Source organism: Apus apus, chromosome 4 (assembly GCF_020740795.1).
Source record: "Apus apus isolate bApuApu2 chromosome 4, bApuApu2.pri.cur, whole genome shotgun sequence".
Lineage (NCBI taxonomy): Eukaryota > Metazoa > Chordata > Aves > Apodiformes > Apodidae > Apus > Apus apus.
Window position 1 is genome coordinate 16,865,544 of NC_067285.1, and position 25,427 is coordinate 16,890,970.

At 39.2% G+C, this 25,427-nt stretch overlaps 2 protein-coding genes across 3 annotated transcripts; one reads left to right on the forward strand and one right to left on the reverse strand.

Annotated features, from left to right (window-relative positions):
- Positions 1-3,084: 3,084 nt before the first annotated feature.
- FFAR4 (free fatty acid receptor 4) lies at positions 3,085-9,942 on the forward strand. Of its 2 annotated transcripts, none has more exons than XM_051617194.1 (3): positions 3,085-3,529; positions 4,681-4,809; positions 8,557-9,942. In XM_051617194.1, the coding sequence occupies exons 1-3, from the start codon at positions 3,101-3,103 to the stop codon at positions 8,962-8,964; spliced, it is 966 nt and encodes a 321-aa protein (XP_051473154.1). In that variant the 5' UTR covers positions 3,085-3,100; the 3' UTR covers positions 8,965-9,942. The 2 variants fall into 2 exon arrangements, with proteins under 2 accessions (XP_051473154.1, XP_051473153.1); XM_051617193.1 differs by having other exon boundaries at positions 3,101-3,634.
- A 51-nt stretch (positions 9,943-9,993) lies between these two features.
- RBP4 (retinol binding protein 4) lies at positions 9,994-24,755 on the reverse strand. The gene is made up of 7 exons (XM_051616838.1): positions 24,669-24,755; positions 17,088-17,362; positions 16,789-16,924; positions 15,983-16,119; positions 15,718-15,824; positions 13,899-14,111; positions 9,994-10,203 (listed from the first exon to the last, which is right to left on the reverse strand). Exons 1-7 carry the CDS (start codon positions 24,753-24,755, stop codon positions 10,190-10,192), a joined length of 969 nt encoding a protein of 322 aa, XP_051472798.1. The 3' UTR covers positions 9,994-10,189.
- Positions 24,756-25,427: the final 672 nt, after the last annotated feature.

A 25,427-nucleotide genomic window follows, 5' to 3' on the forward strand; every position in this document is an offset into this window, starting at 1 on the left:
ACTTTTAATGCAATGAATTTGAATTACTTAGCAAACATTAAATCTGCAATATATCTGTTACAGAAGTCTGTACTATTTGCTTGCTGTGATACAGGTGCACGAAAATAGACCCAAAGACTTGAACACCAATCTACATGCAACAGGATGCATAAATGAGACAAAACCCATGACTAGGTCATGTCCAAAGGGAACAAGAACCCCTGCCTCCAGGAATCACCTAGCCCAGGAGGTCAGTCTCTCTGGGAACATTTCTTATGCCCAAGAAATGAGTAAGCTTAACTATGCCCATCTGTCATGACAGTTCATAGTTGTCAGGGGAACAATCTGAAAAACAGAGCTGTACTCAGGCTAACACAGCCCTTATCTGCTGTAGAGAAAGCACAAAAGCACAGACTCAGGCTTTCATTCAGGACAAAAAAAATCACAAAAAGGGAAACAAGATTTTTCCCCACTAGCGTAGCTAACCAGCGCCACAGAGGTCGCTGCAACTTTCATTTAACCTACAACAATGAAATCTGAGTTCACTCCATGTTTCACCACTTCTAAGCATAAACGAGTACATAGGTTGAATAAAATTACGTAGGTTAAGCAATCATAACAGGTTTCCAAGCATTCTGTTAATCACTTCCTTTTCATATGCACATGTGGAGCATATACTGCACACAGCATCCACCTATTACTGTAATGCCAGAGTAGTTCCATTGAGGTTATGATTCCTCCCTTCCTCAGATTTCACGTTGTGATGGTTGCTATGACTGTAACTACCCAACAGCAAATACAGCTTTTGTACTTCATGGGAGGGAAAAGAAAACTACTTTTTTAGATAATGGATCCATTAGACCCATGAGTAATCAGACTGTTTTTGTTTCTGCAAGGAGCTTCCACTCATTTGATAAAACCCCACAGAAACATGCAGGTCTCTTCACACCTCTGCTGTCCCAAGGCACAGGATTTTGTACACAGATGAGTGTGAAACTGACTCACTAACAGCACACTTGAAGCATCATTTTGCTTTGGTTCTCAAGATCAAATAAGCGGCTTATGCCAAGTAAGGTCTTCATTCACTCCTAAGGACCAAAGCTAAAGGTGATCCTTCCTAATGAACATCAAGGGTCTATTCATTTATCTGTGCTACCACTTCCAGCTGCCCCCACCCATCCTGTTAATGCCTTCCAAGTTTTCACACAGGTACAAGCAGACTTCTAAGGATGGCTCTTTCCCAAATCCCAGCCTCTGTTCAGAGCTGACCACATTCCTGCTGCTGCCAGCTGGCCAGAACTTCAGGGCTAGCTTGTCAGACTGCATAATGTCCCAGACCTGTGAGGTTCTGGCAAATGGAATGCACCTGCTGTATTTCAAGATTTGCTAATCATTTCACAGAATCAGCCCATAGCAGAGCTAAGATAAATTGTGGAAAGATATGTCAAATTTTCATTATAACTAGGAATAATAATCCTCAGTAGTTCTACTAAATTTGCTGAAACTTTTGCAATATGGGTACACAGTTTTTTCTCCCAGCAAATAAAGTAGAATAAAATACGAGTTTTGAGACACTTGCCAGTCACTTGTGTTGCAGGCTGCCAAAAAAAAAACGTTGGAAGTTCTCTTTTTGTCTTAATTTGAGTTCATAGGTCATAGCAGCCACCCACTTAACAGCAAATCTGCCCACATTACATACTGTCCAAAGAAATCAGCAGGAATTAGTAGGAGTGTCTCATCCATCTGTTTAAGCTGTCCTGTAAACTCCCTTTGATGAGACAGCACAGATAGTTAGAACCACTTACAGCCCAAAAGAAAACATGCTAATTCAAATAAAGGTACATTCTGCACTGCCAAAGATGTGGGAAGCAGTCCAGGAAAGATCTCACTCTTGTCACTCCTCATTAGGAGATTGCCCCTTAGAAAGACCAAGTTTCTGGAATCCCCACTAATCTGGAATCTCCACTAATGCCATTGCGTAAGCACTTGATGGCAGGGTCACACTCAGATACCACAGAAGTGCTGCCCGGTCACCTGGTCCCACTGGCACACAGGTTTGGAACAACTCTCCCCTAATCAAAAGGAGCAGCTCCATACGGCCAAGCCTGTAACTGCACCCTTAACCAGTGACTGTGGCACCGAGTCAAACAAATTCATTAGAGCCATCTCAAGTTATACAACTGTTTGCATACTTTATGAAAACATTTTATCTTATTTTATGAGACATTACCTTCTTTCTGTGACAACTTATGTGCTTCACTCCCAGTACATTTCTAAACCACCTGGAATGAAGGCAGTAAATGGAAAGGCCTACTTAAATTTACAGATTGACCAACCACTTTTAGGAACTGAACTCCAGAGAAAATATGGTATATTCTAGGTATGTCTTAATTTACCAGGCTTCTTCAGCAAGAACTCGTAACACAGGCAGGTGAGACGTTGGATCAGTTTAGTGAATGGATACCAAAAACAAAGACAGTGACACTCGCCCTCCACACCGGACCACAGTTAGCACAGGACTGCTGTTTCCAAGTACCACTGCCAAGACACTAGGCAAGGGGTAAATGCTAGTTATCCTGGACTTTTGAAAAGAGCTCTCAGAGAGGTGTGACAGCCAACCCTCTATTCAAACCATGCACAGTCAGTCAAGGGGTTCACCCTGGGCAGCCTCCCCAGGTCACTGGTGCCCCAGGGGCCTGCCTGGAGAGCAGGACAGGCCAGGGACAGCTCTGGCGGAGGTGGCCAGGCCTGGGACCCTCAGCATGGAGATGGCAGCACTCTGGCCCACACCGTCCCCGGGGAGGTGTCAGGCAGCCCTGCTCGCCCCAGGCCCCTTGCTGTCTCCTCACGCACGGCAGCCTCACCCTTATGTGAGCTGTGCCGTGTTTACCCTCCCACTTCCTTGTTCCAGTCCAGCACGAGGGCCATAAACCACCCGGCTGGCACGGCCGAACCCTTGAAGGCACAGGCAGGAGGAAGAGGAGGGAGCGGGATGGCGGCCAGCCCCTCAGTCCGTGCCGGGAGGGCACCCGGGGTGCCACCGTGGTGGCTGGGAACGCAGCCCTTCCCCTAGGGCTGGGGCCACCGCCGGCAGTGGGTCTCATGCCCACTGGCCGCCCCAATGCTGGGGTCAGGGGGCACGCCAGGGGGGAATAAGACCTACTTCCCCTTCTTCTCGGACTTCAGGGGCCACCGTGTGACGGCCCTGCGCATTGGCGAGTCGTCTGTCCTGGCCTCCATCTTCCTGCTGGCCTTGGCGGGAAACATCTGGGGCATCTGCCTGCTGCTGCGGCGGCGGCCGCGGCTGTGCGCTGCCAACTGCCTCGTCCTCAACCTCTTCTGCGCCGACCTGCTCTTCATCACCGCCATCCCCTTCATCGCTGTCGTGCGCTGGACCGAGTCCTGGGTGCTGGGCGACGTCGTCTGCCACATGCTCTTCTATGTGATGAGCCTCAGCGGCACCGTCGTCATCCTCTCCCTCTCGGCCGTCAGCTTGGAGCGCGTCGTCAGCATCGCCCGGCTGCGCCACGGCGCCCTCCGCCGCCGCAAGGCGCTGGCCGCAGCCCTCCTGCTCGTCTGGGGCATCGCCGCCCTCGCCACCCTCCCGCTCTGCTGCTTCTTCACCGTGGTGCGGCTGCCCGCGGCCAGCGGCGAGGTGAGACCCAGCGCCTGCGGGGACAGCCCGCAGGGCGCCGGGGCCGGGAGCCGGGGCCAGCCCGGGGCGGCGAGCCCGGGTCAGAGCGGGCGGCGGCAGGAGGCCGGTGCGGGAGGCTGGCGCCGGGGCCGGAAGGCGAAAGGGGCTCGTCCGTCTCTGTCACCCAGGGAAGGCTGCTTCTGGGGGCGAGCAGCGCGCTGTGCTCCGGGCAGGTGCCGAGGCTGTGCCCGGAGGAGCGGCCGGAGCTCCCTCCCTGCGGCCGGGCAGCTCGGGAGGCCCGCGCCTGCCATCCCCTCCCGTCCTGCCATCCCCTCCCGTCTTGCCATCCCCTCTGTCCCTGCCATCCCCTCCCGTCCTGCCATCCCCTCTGTTCCTGCCATCCCCGCCCGTCCTGCCATCCCCTCCGTTCCTGCCATCCCCGCCCGTCTTGCCATCCCCTCCCTTCCTGCCATCCCTTCCGTTCCTGCCATCCCCTCCGTTCCTGCCATCCCCTCCCGTCCTGCCATCCCCTCCGTTCCTGCCATCCCCTCCCGTCCTGCCATCTCCTGTGAGATGTGCAGTGCGCATCGGCTGGGATTTTTATTTGCGTTTCCCAGTGCGGCTCGGAAATCCCCTTTTCAGCTCACTTCCCCCTTACCGAGGGGTCAGCATCCTGGGAGAGCTGTCCAACACATACGGCAGCTTCTGGACAAAATGGCCATGAATAGTTTTTTCTGCCTAGTATTTTGAAATGCTTACAAAAGTACGCCAAACATGACACTCAAATATATGATTACAGTCTATAAGCTTCAATTTTAAAGCTGCGGTTAGGAATTGAGATGAAATTTATGGCAATATTTAGATGGTGGACAACATATCTATTCGTAATTGTATGGGCTTTTAAAACCATGAAGTGATACATTCATTTACATCTCTGAGTAGAAAGTTTTCACAGACTCAGCTTAGTCAGCAGATGTTTTCTCCAGGGGCATAGAGGGAGGTAAGGACAACTTTGTAGTAAAAATAATGATACAGTATTCATTTTCTTCTTTATTCTTTGTAAACAGGAGATTCAGATTTGCACCTTGGTTTGGCCCAGCACTGCAGGAGAAATAGTTTGGGATGTGACCTTTGCCATTGTTTTCTTTCTAATACCCGGATTAGTAATTGTCATCAGTTATTCCAAAATCTTACAGGTATGCTTTTCCTTTAAATTCTGTTGTAGAACAAAAGGAAGTAAACAGTAACTCACTAGACCTCAAGATATTGTCACTGAATACAAGTACACCTAAAGGAAGTAGACATCATTTGCTTGGTAAATGGTAAGTATGATATAAAATGAGGCACTTCATCCTCTACGTAACAGCCTATACATTTCCATTAAGAACACATTTCAACAGCACATTACCAGAAGCCCAACACTGTTTTCATTGATATACAGTGTTTAATAGACTTCTCCATTTATTTGCTGTTCATATTTGATGACTGTCAATCTCCTAAATGCTGAAAGAGTCAAGCATTTTAAATAACAAAAAAACAGATTTTATTTTTCTTGAGCCTAAACTCACATCACATGGGATTTGTAAGAAAGCAAAGAAAGGCAGGACTTGAGAAAGTCCCTCCCCTTTTAGATCTATTGATTTTCTGCATGTAGTTTTAGTACACAGATCTCGTTAGATTACACTTATTCCTTCACAATTTCAAACTCTGCAAACAAAAACTGTAAGTTAAACACTCTCATTCCACTTTCTTTCTGAGTGGATCTTTCTCAACTGCGGAAATACAGACCAAGATACCAGACACCACAGAGTTTTAATCTATATTATAGCAAGGATTATATTAGTGACCTAAAATTCATTTTTAAACATCTGATTCCATACCCTTCTGTCTTCCAAAAACAGACTGAGGAAGAGCTAGAAATCTTCAAAGTAGGTGCTGCAATAGCTAGTTTTTAGCAACTGCCACCAAAAGATTTTTGATTCCTGTATTAGGTAATTAAACGTCTCATACTATATAAGGAAAATTATAGGATTTGGAAAGGAACCTCAAAATACACAGATTATTGATCAGGTAATTAACTAATGAAATGCTGAGCACCAAGGGATGATGGGTACATGCACCAGAGCTGCACGTAGATGTTTTGATTAACCTAGGACCTAGAGTCTGGGCTCTACATGTACTTGTCTATTGATCAGGCTTAAACCCTTCATCAAAATCATCAGCTCTTAGTTTCTGAACACTCTATAAGCTCATTATAACCTTGAGATAAATGCATTAGATAAACCTCTGCTAAAGCACTTGCTTTTTGCAGCCTCCTATTTGCTGCAGGCAAAAAAAAAATACAGTAACTCAGGAGTCTGAGCTCTGTGAAAGAACTGCAAAAAACTGCAGGACAAGGGATGCCACAGCCTTTGGTCAGAGACTGGGAATGGAATGGTGTTCCTCTTGTCCTTGCAGAATCCAGATTACAACAGGTGAATTTAGAAAACAAAATTGCAGTCAGGGAGCTAGAAGCCCAACAAAGTGTTTGGAATACTGAGATTACAAGACAGCCCTGTGCTGTCTCTTTTCCAACTTGGTAACGCAGCTGCTGTGATGCGTTACCATTTCTCCTGAACTGAAACAGGAATAAGGCGCATTGCAGGATCCCATCTGCTGTAATTGAAGCTTTTCACACAGCTCTCTGGGAAGCAACCAGAACTCAGCTGGAGAATATCTTAAGCCCTGAGCTATTCCCAAGAGCAGATTCCCAAGAACATTTCATGATGGCAGTGCATGCAGAATACAATGCTTGGTGTGGCTGGAAGTAATTCAAAGCATTCATGTACTCAAATAACATCGGTGATGATGATGATTCACTACAGATATAAGACCTCAAATTTCTTAACAAATATACTCTACCAGTGTGTACTTTACAGTTTAATCTGAAATCAGGTATCTGATCTGGCAAAAATTACAGATTAGAAACCATTATTTTTAATTCAGTTACTTGGTTTTGCATTGTTCCTCCCTCTTAGGCAGCACTTGGATAAGAGGCTAGAACTAGTAAAGATGGACATGTTCTGAAAGTACTTGTATAGATATGACTTCTAAGGTCCTGGTTCTCAGGGTGTGGTTGCCCACAATAGGTATCTAGATTCTTTATACTAGACAGACTAAAAAGGGATCCAAAACATATCACTGCCACCTCATTTCAGTTGAGCACTTCCTTAAGGTGCAGTTGAGCCTTATTTACTGCAGTTCTGGTGATTCTTGCGTTTTTAGTTCAAGGCTGTGCAGCTCCAGCAGGAAAGATGGAGGGTACTTACATGGGACAGACAGAAAGGGATCTGATGAGGTCGTTCTGTAGCTGTTTTTGAACAGTGGAGGCTGAGAAGTGTAGAGAACTTGGTTTTCCCTTCCCACTTTTGTATTAGTCCTTTGTATTTTTTGAAACCTTCATTCTTACTTAGAAAGGCTAGGTGTTCTCTGAGAACAACTCTCAGATTATTTGGAGCAGTTAGCCTAGTTTCTGGATTCCAGGTGGGTACAGCAGAAGATCATCAGGCTGGAATAATTTTACATGTTCAAAACATCAGAATTTTCTGTTCTTTCTACATTAGGGAAGCAGCTAGTGAGACTGTCCCCTTCTCAGGCTGAGCAGCTGCTGAGAAGCCCAATTTTGGGTCACAGATTTTTATTTATAAACCTACATTCTGTAGAAATCTTTGGTCAATGTCTGTGTTCTTAGTGTATATTTATTCTAGGCCGCCTATCTGTGACAAATTCAGAAAACTTCAGAAAGAATGACAAATTACTCCAAATATATATATATATAATACATAATATAATATCATAATTATATATAATGTATATTTTCATATATATAAAATAATTTTCATCCTTACCTTAACCAGGAAGCTATTAGGTATTACTGGTATTAGCATTATCCTTCCTTTAGTTACTGCTAAAGGGAAATGTTGCGTATAGAAGTAGTGGGAAGAGTTGTACTCCTTTTTAACTTTCCTCCTTAGACATCAAATTGATCCAAACTTTTGAAAACACCCCTTCTTTACTCCTGCAGGGAGTAAGATGGCATCTCAATTATTTAGTCTAAATGTTTGTTGGCTAAATGTTTAAATTCTATTCTGTTTGCATCAGATGTGTGAATTTAAGAGACTCATTGTCCTCATTCAGTGAGGACAGGGAAGTACAGCATGAGATTTAGAGTTTTCTGCACACCATTGGGATTCAATAATCTACCTAATGACAGATGATTCACACCAGTGAATACTGGGTTCCTAAACTACCCATAGTCTGATTTATTACATCAGACAGTTCTTTTACAAGACACAGATTTTCATGGTGTCAAAAGGATCTATAAGATTTCAGGTTAGTTCATAGAAAGCAATTCTGATTACTGACGGGCAAATGAAAAGTTTACAGAAAAATTAACTTAAAATCCTATTCCAATTTGAAATGTATCATGATTTAGTTACTGCAATAAATTCATACCTTGCAATATCAGCACTGCTGTAAGAGAACTGGGTCGCGTTCCTGCTTGTGCATCAACAGGATTAACTATGTTCCAGTTTGTGTTTGTGAAAAAAAATCAATGGGTTTGTTTAGATAGTACAAATGAGGTCATAATTTGAAGTTAATGGGATTTCATGAGTAATTAAGGCTCTATTTTATCTGAAAAGTATTTATGGCTGGTAGAGAGCTGTGTGGAGAGCAACCAGCTTGACTAATATCTAGGTGAGTTCACAGCTTAGAGGAAAAAATACTAGTAAAGTAAGAATGTTTGGAATGGAACCATCACAATAAAACAAGAATTCTGCAATGCCTTTTTTTGTAGTCACTTTTCAAAACAGAAACATCATGTGTCAAGATTTAGTTTTGCACTTATAAAAATGTGTTAATAATTCTGTTTCAATGAAAGTTCCTTTCTTCTCTTTTACCAGATAACAAAAGCATCAAGGAGGAGTTTAAATGCTGGTTTAGCCTACTCAGAAAATCATCAGATTCGTGTTTCCCAGCAAGACTACAAACTATTTCGAGCCCTCTTTGTGTTGATGATCTCTTTCTTCATCATGTGGAGCCCAATTACAATAATTATTCTTTTAATTTTAGTCCAGAATGGCAAACAAGATTTAAATATTTTGCCATCAGTTTTTTTCTGGATAGTGTTATTCACTTTTGCCAACTCTGCTGTCAATCCAATTTTGTATAATGTTGCTTATTTCAGACGTAAATGTCAGGAAGTTCTTCTCTGTTGTACAGGGAACCCTGTGAGGCATGGAGCTGGTACAGAAACCACTGCAAGAAGAAGTAACCATGAACAACCAAATTTGTCTTTCATTACCAGATAATTGTTTTAAAGCCTGAGCTGTACCATACTTTGGATGTTGATGTCTACACTATCGCAGGTTGAATAGGTCACTATGTTATAGTATTATATGCCAAAGAAGGAGAAAAAAAAAGTTAAACCTGTATTTTTAATTCCTGCAGGTAAAATTCTCTTGCTTCAGTAAGATTTGGATAATTTAGTCCAATGGATTGAATTATCCATTTACACTGAAATAAATAGAAATATAACAGTGAATTTGGTGAACATAAAATAGTTTAAGTAAGTACTTACTAAACTAATTTCTGTGAGGGTACACTTGCATAAATGGCATTAACTTTAAGTTATAAAGAATCTGTATCGAGGGCACCTGATCCATTTTTACTCTATTTTCTACTGAGTAATAGAGATCAATGTTCTAGTGAAAATGTACATACTCAGAAAGTACCTGTTCTTTTTTTCAGTCCCATTTTAAAAAGACTCTCGTTTATACACTTAGATAACTGACTGCCTGAAGATAGGCTTGGGCAGACTAACCAATTTTGTGTAGGAAACAAGATGATAAACACGTGTTGTCACCAAGTGAATGACCAGTGAGGTTCTATCTCAAATTAGCAGTATGGACATAATGCCTGTTAACTTATAATAAATAAATAAATAAATAAATAAACAAATGCTTACTTGTCATATATAAAATACATCTTTTAAAACAGTGCATATTTTTATGTCTTCAGCAGTCATATAAGAAAGTTAATCAGTGATATATAGGGTCACTGAAATTCCTCCTTTCTAAAATGCTATTGAGAACAATGCAGTATTTCCTAGAAAAAAAAGATTACATTGTATTTGAAAATAAATTAAAAGTTTTAGAAAGCAAATACATATATTTTAGTTCTTTTAAATTAAAACTCTTCGAGTCAGATATGGAAACCACTAAAAAAAAAAGATTAAGTTCTCAATTATCGCCGTTTGTCACCAATTCAAATAGTGCATTAAGATAATGGTTCACTAGTAAAACCAGTGCCTACATATGTACAGATATGCATACAAACAATTTGCATCCCCTGTAATCCAAGTTTATTAAAATCTTTCATTGGTTTATTAACAAGGTGAGCTACACAGCTCAGATAAATATACTCAAAATCTAAATGAAGCCATTTTAAAGTTTTTTCAATAGAACACGCAATCAATGTGTTAACTTTACATCCATGGTGCTGTTACATGGTTTCTTTCTGCAGTTTTGGATCTCCTTAAGAGCAAAATCCTGAAACACACAAAAAAACAAATTTTGTTTCTCAACCACAGTAGACAAAATTGAAATATACAAACTTTCACCAAATTTGAAATGCATACATGCCTAATTTCTTTAAAATATTCTTCAGTTTAGTAGTTGTTACTTGTAATGATAATGCCAATACCTTGCCCTGCAGCTTATAATTCCAAATAATTTTCAACTTGGAACAAAAGAAATTAATCCAATTTGTTACACCTGTCATGAGCATTGTAATACTTTGGTAAACAGTGTACTGGATAGGTCAGTGACAAAATAATTACTTATGTACTTTAACAAGCTTCAAAATACCTGCTTTTTAATAAGTATAAATTTAAGAATGTCTTTCAAAAAAATAAGAATCTCCTGACCATCAAAGCATCTAATAGCAATAATAAAATAGCTGAAGGAATATACCACTCTTCAGTTCACAGTTTCTGCTTCTAGTAAATGCTAACAGCAGATTCAGCTTTCAACTCCACTAACATGGCATTGTATTGTATTTACAAGTAGTCCCGCCGTGACATCCACACTCACATCACATAACTTAAAGCTACTTGAGCTATTACTCTGAGAGATTAAGTGTATCATAGTCTGATCCATGTTTGGAAAGGAACTGGCATCAGAAATGCAATGTAAGTTACAACAGAAAGAATGTCCTAGGCTTCTCTTTGGCCTTAGAGAGCCAGTATACAAAGAAGAGATTTTTTATTTACATTTTTTTTTTCCAATCAACATAAGCTTTGTGCATCTATTAGGGTTTTTTTTTTTTTTAATTGAATTTTAGTACAGCTTTAATTTAAAAAGCTGATGAAAAATATTTTGGCAAAATACTAGCTTCAAGACATAGGCAGAGCATGGAAAGTTAGAAATAGAGACAAGCCTTTTCTTGCAACATCTATTAACGTCAGTCAGAATTGTACCACTACAACAACTGAATGCACACAATCAAAGTTGATGGGTTTTGCTACTAATTCTGTAGCTCTTAACAGCAGATTTATAACTAAAGTAGCAAGGCTTCCAATCCACACATAAGGAATTAAGTGAATTTTGTAAGAGTAAAGCTTTCAATAAATGCTTGTTGGGTTGTGGTTTTTTTTTTCAGTTTAGCTCACAAACATTCTCTCATTCCCAAATGTACGTGCTTGCAGGAACTTTGGCTTAATGATAATGGAGAATTCAGAAACAAGCAACACTATGGTAATTAAAGGTACTGATCACAGCAAGAAGAAAATGCAAATTTCTGGCTTTAAGTTTCATTTATACTTTGGTGCTGGGCTCATAAAAATAAACTCTGGCTTAATCTTCAATAAAAAGCAGGCAGCATTAAGGACCCAGGCTACTAGATTTCATTGGATTGGTTGAAGGAACTAAGAGAACTCACATAGTCTCATAGTCTTATCAGACATTGCACTCAGCACCTAAAATCTGAGTATAAATTAGGATAGCAGATTTGGTGCAACTTGGCAGATTTGATGTTTCTATTCTGTAGGCAGCATGATCAATTGTTAAACTAAGGTTAGGAAGTCAAAGAATATTTAAGGCTGAACTTTCAGAAGAGATTCTGAACTTTTATTTTAAATCGCACTGTTGGCTCTATGTTCCGTGAAAAAAAAAATAGCATTCTATTATATAGAATTTCTGAGATACTTGAAATAGTTATATAACAAATAATGGATAAATGAATATATTCAAATTTTCTTCTTGGTTTGTACTTTCTTGCAAAGATTGACAATACATTTATAGCCTTGAAAGCCTAGAAATAATAGAAACATAGATTCCAGCATGCTGAATCAGACCAGCACCTGGGGTAGCCCAATATCCTCATTTTACAGTGAGATAGCACTTTCTCTAAGTTTGACAGAAATGCAAGGAACCACCTTAACACACACCTCTCAAAGTCACAGCAAAACAGCTGTATATCTACACTTTATCTTAGATTTAATAAAAAAAACCATCCCTAATAATCTCATTATTTTGCTCTCTCATCTTCAGAAATTCTTATTCTTGCTGTACTTCATTTGAAGAGCAGTGAATACAGCATTCAAAACAAGAAGGTATATAATTTATATAATTACATTGTTTCTTTTCTATCCTACCCTTTGTGCAATCATACTTATCATTCACAAAAGCCAGTCTCATTTGCATTTATGATGACTCTAAGTCTTGACTGCCTTAAATCTCAGCTGTTTTTTATGTTGTCTGCAAATTCACATTCAAGACAAAATTTCTGTTTTAACTGTTGTCAGGAACTTTTTCCATGTCACTAATCAGTATTCTAAACACCATCCACCTCAGCAGAACTTTGAGGCACACTGCTATCAGCATACCTGCTTTACAACATGGCAATATATTACTCTCTGTTTATAGATCAGATGAACAGGTAATAGAGCCACAAGAGCTGATTGTGCTCATCTGTTCTGACTTTCTTTATGATACACAAAAGCTCCTTCAGCCAATCCAAATTTATTCCAATGTATTACTTAGAAAAGTCTTTAATCTTGATTAACAGATTACAGTGATGAAGAACATGAAACAGCTCTTGGTAAACTGTTCCAAAAGTTAATGACCTTTGGAGTTAAACAAATGGCTATTTATTTCTGCTCTGAATGTATCCAGTTTAAAGTTCCATCCATTTTAATTTATTATTCCTATGTTTGCAAGTCCTTTATTATCCAATTCCCTTTGCTTGTGTGGGCAAGCAGACTTTGCTCAGCTCAGGCTTTAACCTCTTTCTGATGAGAAAAGATCGAGGTCTTTGGAGCACTCAACAGAGGACACATTTTACTAACTTTCAATCATTTTCCCTGCTCTTCTTTGAAACTTCTAATTCATTTGGCCTCTGCATTACACTGGGAGATCACATTCAGCTGATTCACCAGTCAAATCTTCTGTAGTTACTGTGTCTTCCAGCATGCAAGGGTGGGGTAGGGATGGATACGCTACTCTTTTATGTCTTCATTCTTTACTATTCCCCACTCTGGGTGTAACCTTTATCAGTCAGTACATTATGTTTTCTTCTAGATCATTGATTAAAGTAGTGTAAATTACAATTTGCCCTTTTCTAATGTACTTGAGCACAAGTGAGCTGATCTGGAACCTTCCCTGTGTTGCAAACTCAACTATATGCCTCAAGATAGTGACATACTTCCAGTATGAGTGATATGCCTCTCTTCCCCAACCCTTTGTGAAATGGTTGGCATGAAGATCTGTGAGAAGTGGTCTGCTATAAGGTGTCCTTTCCAAGACTTATCATTTTCCTTAAAAGCCTTCTATGAAGAATTTTTCAAAAAAGTTTTAAAAAATACATTCTATTCCCTTCAACAACCATTTTGTTGAGAAATACAGAGTTCTGACTAAAGAGACACAATTTCTCTTTACAGCAACTATGAAGTTTACCCTTACTGTGTTTACTCATACTACATTGATTTAATTGTTTTACAACTTCCTCTAATTATTGTTTCAAGCTGATGTGATATGCCGCCTAAAAAGCTGAACACCTTAGCTCTCCTTCAGATAAGTGAAATAAAAGTGTGAAATAAATTACTACAAGCTCCAGTTTTCAAAAGACAGTATTACAGCCACTAAGTAAAAAACATCATCTGTTTTCTATTTAATGAGCAAGAGACTCCCAGTGCTTTAGTTATTAAATCCCAAAATAAAATTGTTCAGAAAAAAAGCCTTCTTACCATTATGAACGATAACTCTGTATTTTCTTTCCAAGCAGAGGTCCTTCTGCCTTTGTCTGACAATTTTCTGTGCCTCTGGAGGCAACCCCTTGGGGTCCCGGGAGAACACAAAGGAGTAACTATCAGCACAAGTGCCATCATCATTTAGTTGACGGCAGGAGTAATGAAGAGCATATGTGTCATAATCTGTGTCCACTACCCAGTGATCATCATCTGGAAGAAACCATAGCAAAGAAGCAAAGGTGTTACACAAGTAAAATCTAGGACATCTGAAGAGGTTGCGGCCATAATTTGGTAAATAAAATAATACAATAAAGGCTGGTATATATAATAACAGTCTCAGTTTATTCATGTGTCCAGTATTTAATTCCATGTCCTGGGGAGAGCATTGTGTGTTTTTTTTAAAAAAACAAACAAACAAAAACCCACAAAAAAAAACATGGGCACAGAACAAAAGCAGCATGAATTGTTAATAAACACCTTGTAAATCAATGACTGAATGCCACTATAAAATGTGGCAACAAACGCAAAAAAAGAGCCATATATTAGAGTAGCTACCATAAAGCACAAAGAAAGTTTTCTTATTTTAGCAAAAAAAGGGGAACAGCCAGACAGAAAATAGTTTAAAAGATAAAAAAAGCTAAAGGTGCTCTTGGTCATGCTAGTCATGCTCTAGACTACTCAAAACCATGACTACTTTCCTACCCAGCTTAATACTTAAATTGCATTTTTAAGGAAAAATATGATAATGCACTTGCCACATGTATTAGAAGTGTATTTACTACAAATTATGTCATAAACCCTCTTCTCAAAACACAGTTACCATTTCAGAGAATTCTTAACTGTTTATCTAGGTAATCTGACAAATACCTGATAACACAGAAATCCTGAGCTAACAGAAGTGAACCTAGATGTATGTAGGAAAAAATGTCATCTCTACACCTTCCACTCCCAGAGCAAAAGATCCTTCCTTGCATCACATCTGCAGTGGTGAAGGCAACACTGTGTTTTTTCTTCCCATCTCTCTGTGGGAGGAGACCACAGTTTTTAGAAAGCTAGAGTCTGGGGTGCAATAACAATATGAAGTATCCATGAAAACATGATTCAGCAGCATGCTGTGAGGAGATGTGGTAAAAAATTCAAGAGCAATTGTCATCCAAAGCATTCTTTGTAATTGTGTTTTTGGAGAAAATGGAGCTTCAGTCCCTTCCAAATTCCACCTGCTTCTCTTAGAAACAATCCATGGAAATATCATGAGCTATAAGTGTCTACTTGACTCAATGAACTGATTTTGTGTAGAGTGTGACTGATGAAGAAAATATGAATATATATGTTCTGGATCATGTTTGTTTCTTAAAACAGATAAATCTCTACATTTGCAGACACGAGACCAAGCAAAATAACAGTGGCAAATTCTCTTCCCTGCTTGACCAAATCTAATATTAGGCTTTTTAGAGAAATGAGAAGCATCCAGTAACTTAGTTCTGAACTAAAAAAAGACATAAAATACTTTGTCTGCCTTTCATTTATTTCTTAACTATGACTTTAGATTATATTTTTGGGTAACAAACAAAAGAAATACAAAGATATAAAAGATAAACAAAGGCCCAGTCTTCACTTCTTTAAAGACAACTTGTTGTTGCATATAAAAAAATAGTGATAACCTTGTTCACCCTAAGGCTTTGCTGTATAACAGTTATTACATGCTTCAAGTGTGTTTAAGAAATCCAGCACTACTTTTACCTCCCCAGCACAGACATACAACGCAACTACGCTCCCAAGTAGTTCTGCATCTTCTATAGCTAAGCATTGTACTCACTTCCTTTCTGCAGAAAAGAGGCAACACCCCAGTACTTCATCTTGAACTTGGCAGGATCCTCTGTGTCAGTGAAAGAGCCAATCATGTCAGCACAAACATCCCAGTTACTATAATCAGGGAGAGAGAAAATGTCACGTTCAAACCTGACAGCACAGATTTGGTGTGACTGTGTGACTTGCACAGGGTAGCAGGTAGGCTTAGAGCACCAGTAAGCAAAGCAGAAGCTGAGTGAAACCGAACTAGAGGAAGATTGCAAACAACTTACTTGAAGAGTCTGACTCTGCCCTTTGCAGTGGCAGTCATTTGTCCATTCTCATCTACAGTGAACTGGGCTACCACGTTGTCCTGCAGAAACAGCCCCTCAGGATCTTTTTTTGCCATGGCATACCATGTGCCACTGTACTGCAAGGAAAGAAGAAAGGCTGCAGTTAGACCTAGAAATATGGAAAACATTACAAACATTACAGACAAGGGAAGATGACAGAGGGGAGGACATGCAGACCTTTGACATCATGCCTGAAAGTTGTACCTAAAAAACAAGTCTAGCTGTTCCAGCAGCATAAACCCACCAATATGTCATAGTACAGTCAAGGTTTGTGAAAGAATTGACATTTTTTGGTATCTTACTTGTATCTGCAGTTCTCCACTATTTAGAATACCAAATGTGGTAGGAAGAGGATGAGAGCTGGCAGATCTTGACAGATCTGTGTATAAATGTTTTTTCCTTGCAATGATGCCTGAAAACACCAGAGGATGTCCAGGGTTTTTTTGTTGGTTTTTTGTTGTGGTTTTTTTCATAGAAACAATCAAGTCACCACATTCCTTTTGTTTAGACCATACAGTTTGAGACCAGGCTACTAAACCTCAGTTTCTGCAGTATGCCTTTATCAGATCCATCAGGATCCAGCATCTGTGGAGGTATGGGCAACACCTCATACTTCCGCTGTTTCTCAGTATTGCAAACTCTGCGTGAAAACACAAACACACTGGTGCTACTGAATGCCAGATGTTGTAGCCTAGGAAGAGGAGCTAGGCAAGAAATCACAGATCCAGGAGAGAAAGAAGATTTACCCGGGTCTTGTCGAAGTTCTCCTTGACTTTGAAGCTGCTTACTCGGCAGTCCCGCTCTGCTGTGCTGCTGCCCAGCAAGGCCAGTGCCAGCAGCAGCAGCCAGGGCAGAGCTCCCTCCGTGTGCACCATCCTGGCCCTGCAGCAACAGCAAACAGATAGAGAATAGCATCAGAAACAGACTGTCACACAAGCAGGGAAGGCTGCCCCAAGAGGTCCCCAGGACATCATGCAGCTTTCCCTCATGCATGTGCAGACAAGGCACCCAGCTGCCCCCAGCCCCCCACAGCAGGGTCTCTTACAGACAGTGCCGGTCCCTGTAGCCTCTTGAGAGCTCAAGCGCTGATGGCAGCAGTGGGGTCCCAGGCACGGAATGATTTATGTAGTCCTGGGCTTTCGCAACTCCCCGAGGGACAGGGCCAGCACTGGAGGGGGAGGAGGGAGGCAGGCAGATGCATGCCTCAGGCTGGGGCCTCTTCACAACAGCTTCTTGCATAACACCCATGGGCTCAGGTGGTCTTTGACCCTGACCTGTAGCCAAGCAGGCGCTAGGAGCAAATGCCTCTCTATGGTTTTCCTAATCCGAAGGCAGGGCTCACATCAGGGGGTAGGGGTGTGCACATGTGGGAAGAACAAAGGAAAAGAGAGGCACGCCATCTTTGCACTGGGGAGAGTGAGCTGCCTCCACCACCTCTCTGATTTTACACACTGCACTCCAAAGTCCTTCTTACCCAATGTGCTCAATCCAGTTACAAGGTGCAGACTTGTTTCCTGCATTGCCTCCCCAAATTCCTTTCCTCTCTTCCCCTGATAAACAGTGGCAAATATACTTGCAAGTTTCTGCTAATGTTTCTGAAATCCTGTTCATGCCAGAACCTCTTCAGGACTTCATGACTGGTTCCCTTTTACTTCCCAAAGGCTGTCCCAGGAGCTAAACCATCCTATGATCAGTTCCCAGATACAGGAACCAGGACCCTGCAAATCTGCAAGAAGGCAAAAGAGTAATTTTGTGTGGTACTGCAAAGGTGACAGGACATATGTGTGGTCTCCAAAGGCCCAAGTGCATGTATGCACATCTGAACCTTTTAACATCAATTTTAAAACAGAGCTTCCAGAATTTCTATTCTGTTTTTGGCAAACTGTTTTCAGTTATATAAACCATTATTGTTTTCTCCTGTTCAGGCAAGTTTTGCTGCCTCTCAGTCAATATTTGCTCTATAGTTTCAACATCTTTAGGAAGCATTAGAGAAAACCGGTTAATTATTTTCTAGATATGTAACCAGGGCAGGATAGGAATGATTGTTACCAAGAGAACTAATTCACCTACTTTTTTCACCTCCCAATTTTGAAAGAATAGAGGCAGTATCTTGTTAGTTGAAAGGTCTGTGTTCATTACTTTAAGAATTAAGCAAAAATGCAGTTTAAATATGGAGATACCAACACAATATATAAAATCCTTTGATTATAGCTGATGTACAGGATTAAAACAATTTATTCAGAATGGCCTTTCCGAGAAACTTACTTCAGCTTTCTACACCTTTCTTTTATTAATAAAAGTATTAAAATTTTTACTGTTGTTGCCCTTTGTGATCTTTTCCATATGTAGGGCAAACAGTGGCACCAATTATTTGATTTATCTGTTATTCTTTCTTGTCCGCTTTGTGTTGGAGTCTTCTTGCATAGAAAGTATATTTTAAATCACTTTCTCAAACATCAAATGCTCAGGGCTACTTCAAGTCTGCTCTGAAGCCTTTGATTTCCTGTATAACATCAGACACTAAAAATTCCATTTTGTTTAACATTAAGCTTCTATTTGGAGTAAAGAACTTACTTGACACAGGTAGGCAGAAATGTTGATGCATATTAATTGTCCTCAAACTTTCAACAGTTGTCTTTCAATAAGCCAATGTTTCAATTTTTAAACTGAAATTTTCATGTTTCCTAATTCCCACAGTGATGAAAGAGAAACAGAAATCTGTATCTCTCTAGTGTCTTTTAGAACTTTGCTCCATACCTGGCAATGGTGATGCCAGTTATACACACACACACATATATGCATTTTTACAAAACTCTTACAAAACAATCAGTAGTCTTAATATGTTAATTCATCATACAAGATCAAAATTAACATGGGTTTTCTTTGTTCATTGTCTCACATGACAGATAGCAAAAAGAGGGATTATAGCTTAATTTCTAACCTTTAAATCTATTACTTTCTTTACTACCAAATAAAACAGTTCTTTCTTTACTACCAAATAAAACAGTTCTTTCCTTATTCTCTTCTAATCTGTGAAATATAATTTCTCCTAAGTTCGTCCTTTTCAAAAATCTGCTTTATATTCCCAGAGAGTTTATTTCAGGAGCAAATTTATTCCTATAAATTTTGTCAATAATAGAATTATCCGTGAAAATTCTATGGCAAAGGTTTTCAAAGGAGTCTACAGTCACCCATCCGAATGAATCAAAACCTGATGAGATTTGATCACCTCTGAAAATCTAGGTCAGCAATTCCATTACAGTTACTGCATGTTGTCCAGGTGCAATCCAGGTTTCATTAAAACAAAAATAATAATAGGATTAGCTCTAAATTTGTGCAAGAGCAATTACAAATTCTTAAATTAATCTGAGGTCATCAACAAAAATCAGAAACATGTAATTTTGTATTAGCCATGGCACAGCATTTCTTAAATTGTGTGCCTTCACTGATTCTGCAAAGTCTGGCAACTCGTTTCTGGTGGAGGTGCCTGGCAGAGACATAGTAATTATTACTTTTAATTCATTCAAATCCTCAAGTCTGGGATCCCTACAAACTCTACATAATGCCTGAGAAAACTCTGTTTTCAGCTGTTATCACTGTGGATTTGTGGGAGTGCAACTGCAGCAGAGTCACACCAGTATTTCCCAGTCAGATTTCAACAACAGCACAAGAGGACCTGGTCAAATCAGTACAATCTGAAGACTACATAGAAAAAGTTTGGCTCTATGTCACTTCTGGCTTAGCTATACTTCCAACTCTGCCAACCTGAGACGGTATACATTAATGAAGACCTTTCACAGATACAGCTAAAGCAGTTCTTGGTTCAATGGCACAAGTGTTTTTTAGCCAAAAAGGCTCTTCTGTTAAGTCAGCTGTGTCTAGATCAGGAGTGTATCGGAGGAGAGATGGAAGGTTGCTGGCAGACCAGCATTGTTATGGCAATCCAAGGGTGAATTTTTTCTCAGTCCTCACAGATGTAGCTATGCCAGCACAACTACGTAAACTCATAAAACAGTGTAAACTTTGCCTCAGTTAATCATCGTTTGGATTTGAGAAATGATGTGAGCAAGTGATCCTCATCCAGATCTTTGGAACCTGGATATACTCCTTGCAGATTTGTCCTTCTCATGCAAACAGAAATTAACAGAATTTGGGACAGGATTTCAATTGATTCTGAGAGCAATGTGCATAGATCAAGTCAATGACATCAAATGATTCCTGGCTTCTGGAAAAGCTCAGATAATTAAATTTAAAAGAATTATTAAAATATTGTTAACACATAAACATGCAAATAACCTTTAATATAAAGCATACATTTACAAAACTTTTGTTAAGTTCAACACCAAGCTTGATAAATTTCCTATATGACTTTTCATTCTGATGTTTAAAGCTGGCAGCATATTTTGGATATTATAGAAAGTTTTTTAAAAGTCAGTATGTATTTCCTGGAACGGTATTTAACTGAAGGGGGGAAAGTCTTCTACCTTTGAATTTTGCCAAGAGGCCAAAAAAGGGCATAACTTCTGGCAGTGATTCTGTGATTGAAGTATTTTTTACATTAATAGCCTGTAAAATTCTGCAATATTTTCCATTAGAAAATACACAGAAAAGGCCAGGTTTTCAAAGGAAATGAAAGAAATGAAGTTTTCATTGTACGAGTTATTTTTGTTTCATGTAGGACTTTATAATAAAAAGGAAGAGAGCCAATTTAGTATTTAAAACATTGTTAGCACTGCAATATTGAAGCTTTAAATATTAAAAGAACTAGAATTTTATTTGTGGTCAGAAAAGTAAGTCTGGCTGTTAGGAGAAAGCTGGCTCAATGAACTGGTAATGGGAAATAGAGCATCTTTTTCCAGCCAGACTGCACATAAATTGAAAGACTTTTTGCTGACTTCTTATCGTTTTTTATTTATAGAGTGCCATTCACAAACATGGGTTCCATTAAGCTCTTAGGGGAAGATTTTGCAGGGGAATGAATGACTGCTGTGTGCATAGAGCAATGGATTCAAGTGCAGCCAATGCCCCATGTAACCAGGCTCATATTAACAAGTAACATGAAAAAAAAATGGCATGAGGTGAGCCAAGGAGCTCTGTGTACTTTGTAAAGGACAACTATGTACACTGTCACCATCACAACTGTTCCCCTTGGTGGCACTCTGAGTACAGAGGTCAAGGACAGAATGCAATTGAGAAGACTGCCCTTTGCACCATGACAGCCTGTGTGCTACCTGTTTCTGAAATCTAATGTCATTACATTATGCTTAAGGAGTAAATTTACCTTGAACTCTTTATAAACAGTATTAAAAAAAAAAAAGGCAGCTTAAAATGGTACCTTTATTCTCTTTACCAAACTGTGATTCTGAATTGAAATGTTTTTCTAGATGAATTACTAAAATGGCAAAAACTTGACACAACAATGTAAAGATTGCCAACAGGCTGGCCAGCCTGGTGAAGGGAGCTTAAAACTATGAATAAAGGCACAGACGTGATGGACCAAGTCCAGCAAAGAGCCATGAAGACCATTGAGTAATAAGAGAATATGACAAAAGAAGAGGCTGAGAGAGCTGGGACTGGTCAGCCTGAACAGGGCTCGGGGGGATCTTATGAAGTGTATAAATATCTGGCAGGATGGTAAAAAGAAGACAGAGTCAGACGCTTCTCAGTGGTGCTGAGAAATATTCACAATAATAAAAAATGGTCAGGTAACCTAAGATCACCTTGGAGTAAATGTGAGAGTGGATGAGATTAAAAGACTATGGTCCTTTGTTCCGTTCATGTAATAAAATTCATGCCAAGCTATCAAGAAACCCAGGCTCATGCTTAAAGCAACGGTGCATCTGGTTAACTCCTTTGAGCTAGACTGGCCGTTTAGTTCAGGAACTCTTCCCTGGAAACTAAAATCTCTGTTCACTACTTACTTCATGAACCCCCAGAGATAACCATTTTTAACAGACCAGGAACATTTGCAGACATGTGGGAAAAGCAGCTAGCTTACTATCTTCAGTGTTTGCATTTTTAAAATTACTTTTGTAAGAAAAGGGTCAGAAAATGCTTTTAAAAGAAACATAAAAGTTGAGGTTGTTTATAAAGATAAAGGTCCCCCAAACCACAGCATATCAGTGATACCAAAACATTTCAGTGCCAAAACCTGTCTGCTTCAGGGGCACACAGTACCCCTAAATACCTACAGAATCCGTTCTCCTCACCTAATAATTTAGAAAAAAATGAATATTATTTCTGAATATTATTTTATTGAATTATATATATGAATCTCTGATGTCCAGAGAGTGGCCAAAAAATTATGCACATCAAAGCCATGTAATTGAAATAAACATATTTGATCTGTGTTGCTTCAGAAAATCTTAACTGAGTGAACTACAGTAACTGCTATCAAGATGGACAGAGGTGCTCAAATACCAACACTGAGCTGAACTGGGAAACCTTATAAATACCTTTGACATTTACATGCTGCTTCAATCTATTTAAATAACCACGTCTGTCAGTTATCCTTCTTAGGGTTTCTCTGTATCACCAGGGCTCAGGAATGGTCTGCTACTAAGAACTACTCCATAAATAGTTTCACTTCTGTAGTAACTACAAATGTCAAAAGCAAATTACATCATATGTATTAAAATCACAAAGCACATATATTTCTGATATAAGAGTCAGAAACATTTTTTTGTTGTTGTTTAGTTTCTTGTAATAATCCTAAATACAAATGGAATTAGCCCTACTAAAGATAAAGTGTTCAATAGTGTGGAAAATGAGAGTAAAGGACATAGAACTAAAAATAAAGGTCTTGTTCCAGCACAGAAACTTCAAATCAGTTACAACGCTAGCACTCCAAAATGTTTCAATGGTCTAATTTACAAAACTATTTAAAATACTGGTACTGATATAAGGTACATCTATGTACTAAACTACATTTTAATTTCTATCAAATCACTTCAATTTTTTGGTTTGCCTTAATTTTTTTATGGTTAATCAGTACATACATAGACTTCACAATGAAACACAGTATGACTAAAACAGCAGTTGTTACAAAAAATCCAACTTAACTGTCTTCCAAACATATACTTCATAAAGAACTTTTCTAGGCTTCTGATACTTCTTTCCATGTCATTTTACAAACACTTAACAAAGCAATAGTAAGAGCGAATCTAAATTAAGGCCAAAAAAATTGTTAGGTAATTTAAGAATTTTTATATGGCAACCCAGCTACATCTGAATTCTTTTGTTACTAATACAGATTTATTGCCTTACAGTACTGCCTAATGGGAAAATGACCTTTATTTGTTTTCTCAAAGTACAAACAGTGTAATTTATCATTTGTAAAAACAGCTGGGCCTGAGGGAGATTTGGTGGAACCATGGTAAGTATTTTAAGTGGTTTTGCATATTGAAAAAAATTATAATAAAATAGTTGGCTCTCAAAAATGTTGGCTCACCAATTGCCCTACCCCCAAAGAAAACAGTAACTCTGTTAGGTTGCCTTTCTTCACTTACTCTCCCTGTACAGAATGACAGGCTTCCATATTTCATAGAATGAATGCAATCACAATATAAAGAACAAACAATGTTTGTAAGCTGGTTTTTTTCACGTGTTAAAGATGAATATGTAAACCTTACACAAGATAATTTTAAAAAATATTTTAGCTGAGCATGAGAACAGTCCTCTATAGACCCTTCCTACTTCAAAGAAATTACTATGTACAATGTTCCAAAGCCAGCAAGAAAACATGACAGAACAGGTAATAAAAAAAAAAGAAAAAAAAAGTTACTATTCCTTCACATAATTTCATTGGACATCTTCAACTTACTCTATTTTAAAGAGCAGCATGAAAAATATCAAGCTACAAATCAGGCACATCACAGATGTAGAGAAATGCTATAACTCAGTAAATACATAAAAAATATTTTCAAGCCTCTATTGCTTGTATACATATTAATCAAATTATGAAAAAACCCCACTATTCAAAGACTAAGATATATGTATATTTTTTATGGTGGTTTTGTGAACTGTACACGCATGAACAGTACAAGCATAGAATCATGAGAACATCTCGCTGTGCTGCAGCTGCACAGTCCTGACATTAAGATTATTATCAGCAGCTCACACCTGTAAAGAAAATCTGTCAGCCCTCAACCACCAGTGAGGGTCCTACACTGCCCGCCAGGCTGCCAGGGGTAAGTAATAACGCAAGAGAAAAGGAACCGAGCCAGAATGTGTCCATACTGTACCGATTTTCATATGCATTTTTAAATCTTGATGGCAACTACAATCTGGCAACAACCAGTGTCTTACATAGCATTTCATATCAGAGTCAGAGAGAATACAAATGTACTGAGTTAGCTGCCATTACAGACCAATCACTGACCTTCTTTGTGCATGAGAGGATCAGTGTCAGTTGCCTGTGTTGATTCTTTAAGCTCTGTTGATAAAAATGGATGTTGATACTATGTGGCCTCTGGCAGACAAATAAAATTGTACTTTTGAGAATGACTCTTTTCAAATGAAACATTGCCAAAGGTTATGTGGTCTTTCCTTACTCCAAGAATTTTTCTGCTCTCTGATCAATATGCCACAAACAGAAATAAGATGAATTGTATTGCAGCCATCCTACTTTGCTGAAATTCAGATCTGTTTCAATGAACACAGATAATTTTCTGTCATAGTTGGCACTCAACTGAAACTCAGCCTTCTCAGTCATGTAGACCTGGGGCATTTGCTTCTAAAATTCAAGACAATTTTCACCATTCCTTTTCCGTTCATGTGAGTAATGCTGAACTTTCAATGGTATGAAACTTCAAACGTTCTAATGCTACACCCGGACTCAAGATTCCCTCCCTGACCTCTGCCTGACAGTTATTACCATTTTTCTGCTATTGAAGAGAGGAGAGATCTTCCACTTTTTCTGAAGAAGGCATAAAGGGAACTACAATACTTGCAGGACCCTGTCTGGTTATTTATGCTTATAGAGTAAAAATTTGTCATCTGAACTCAATTTCAATTCAGCCATTTTATGATTTTATACTTTCCTTTAGACTATCTACTTTTGAAAAACGTTACATAGAACTCTCTGCTGAGTAAAATTCTAATTATTTTTCTCCATCTTCACCTGGGTAAATTACTTGAGCAAGCTCAGACTTCTGTAAGGTCTTTAGGATTTCATCCATTTTATGCATGTGTAGCTTCATCATTATTTTCTATTAATAATCTAATTTCAATAATGTCCTGACTATTTTGAGGAAAACTGAGTTTTTCAGTTTTAAAATTTTCTCTGTACATTCCATTTTCCTTCCCTTAAGTACCTTTCACAAATACACATGTGTACATCCGTGCACGTGTATAGTGTGGGCTAAGTATCTAAGTGGAATTCCGC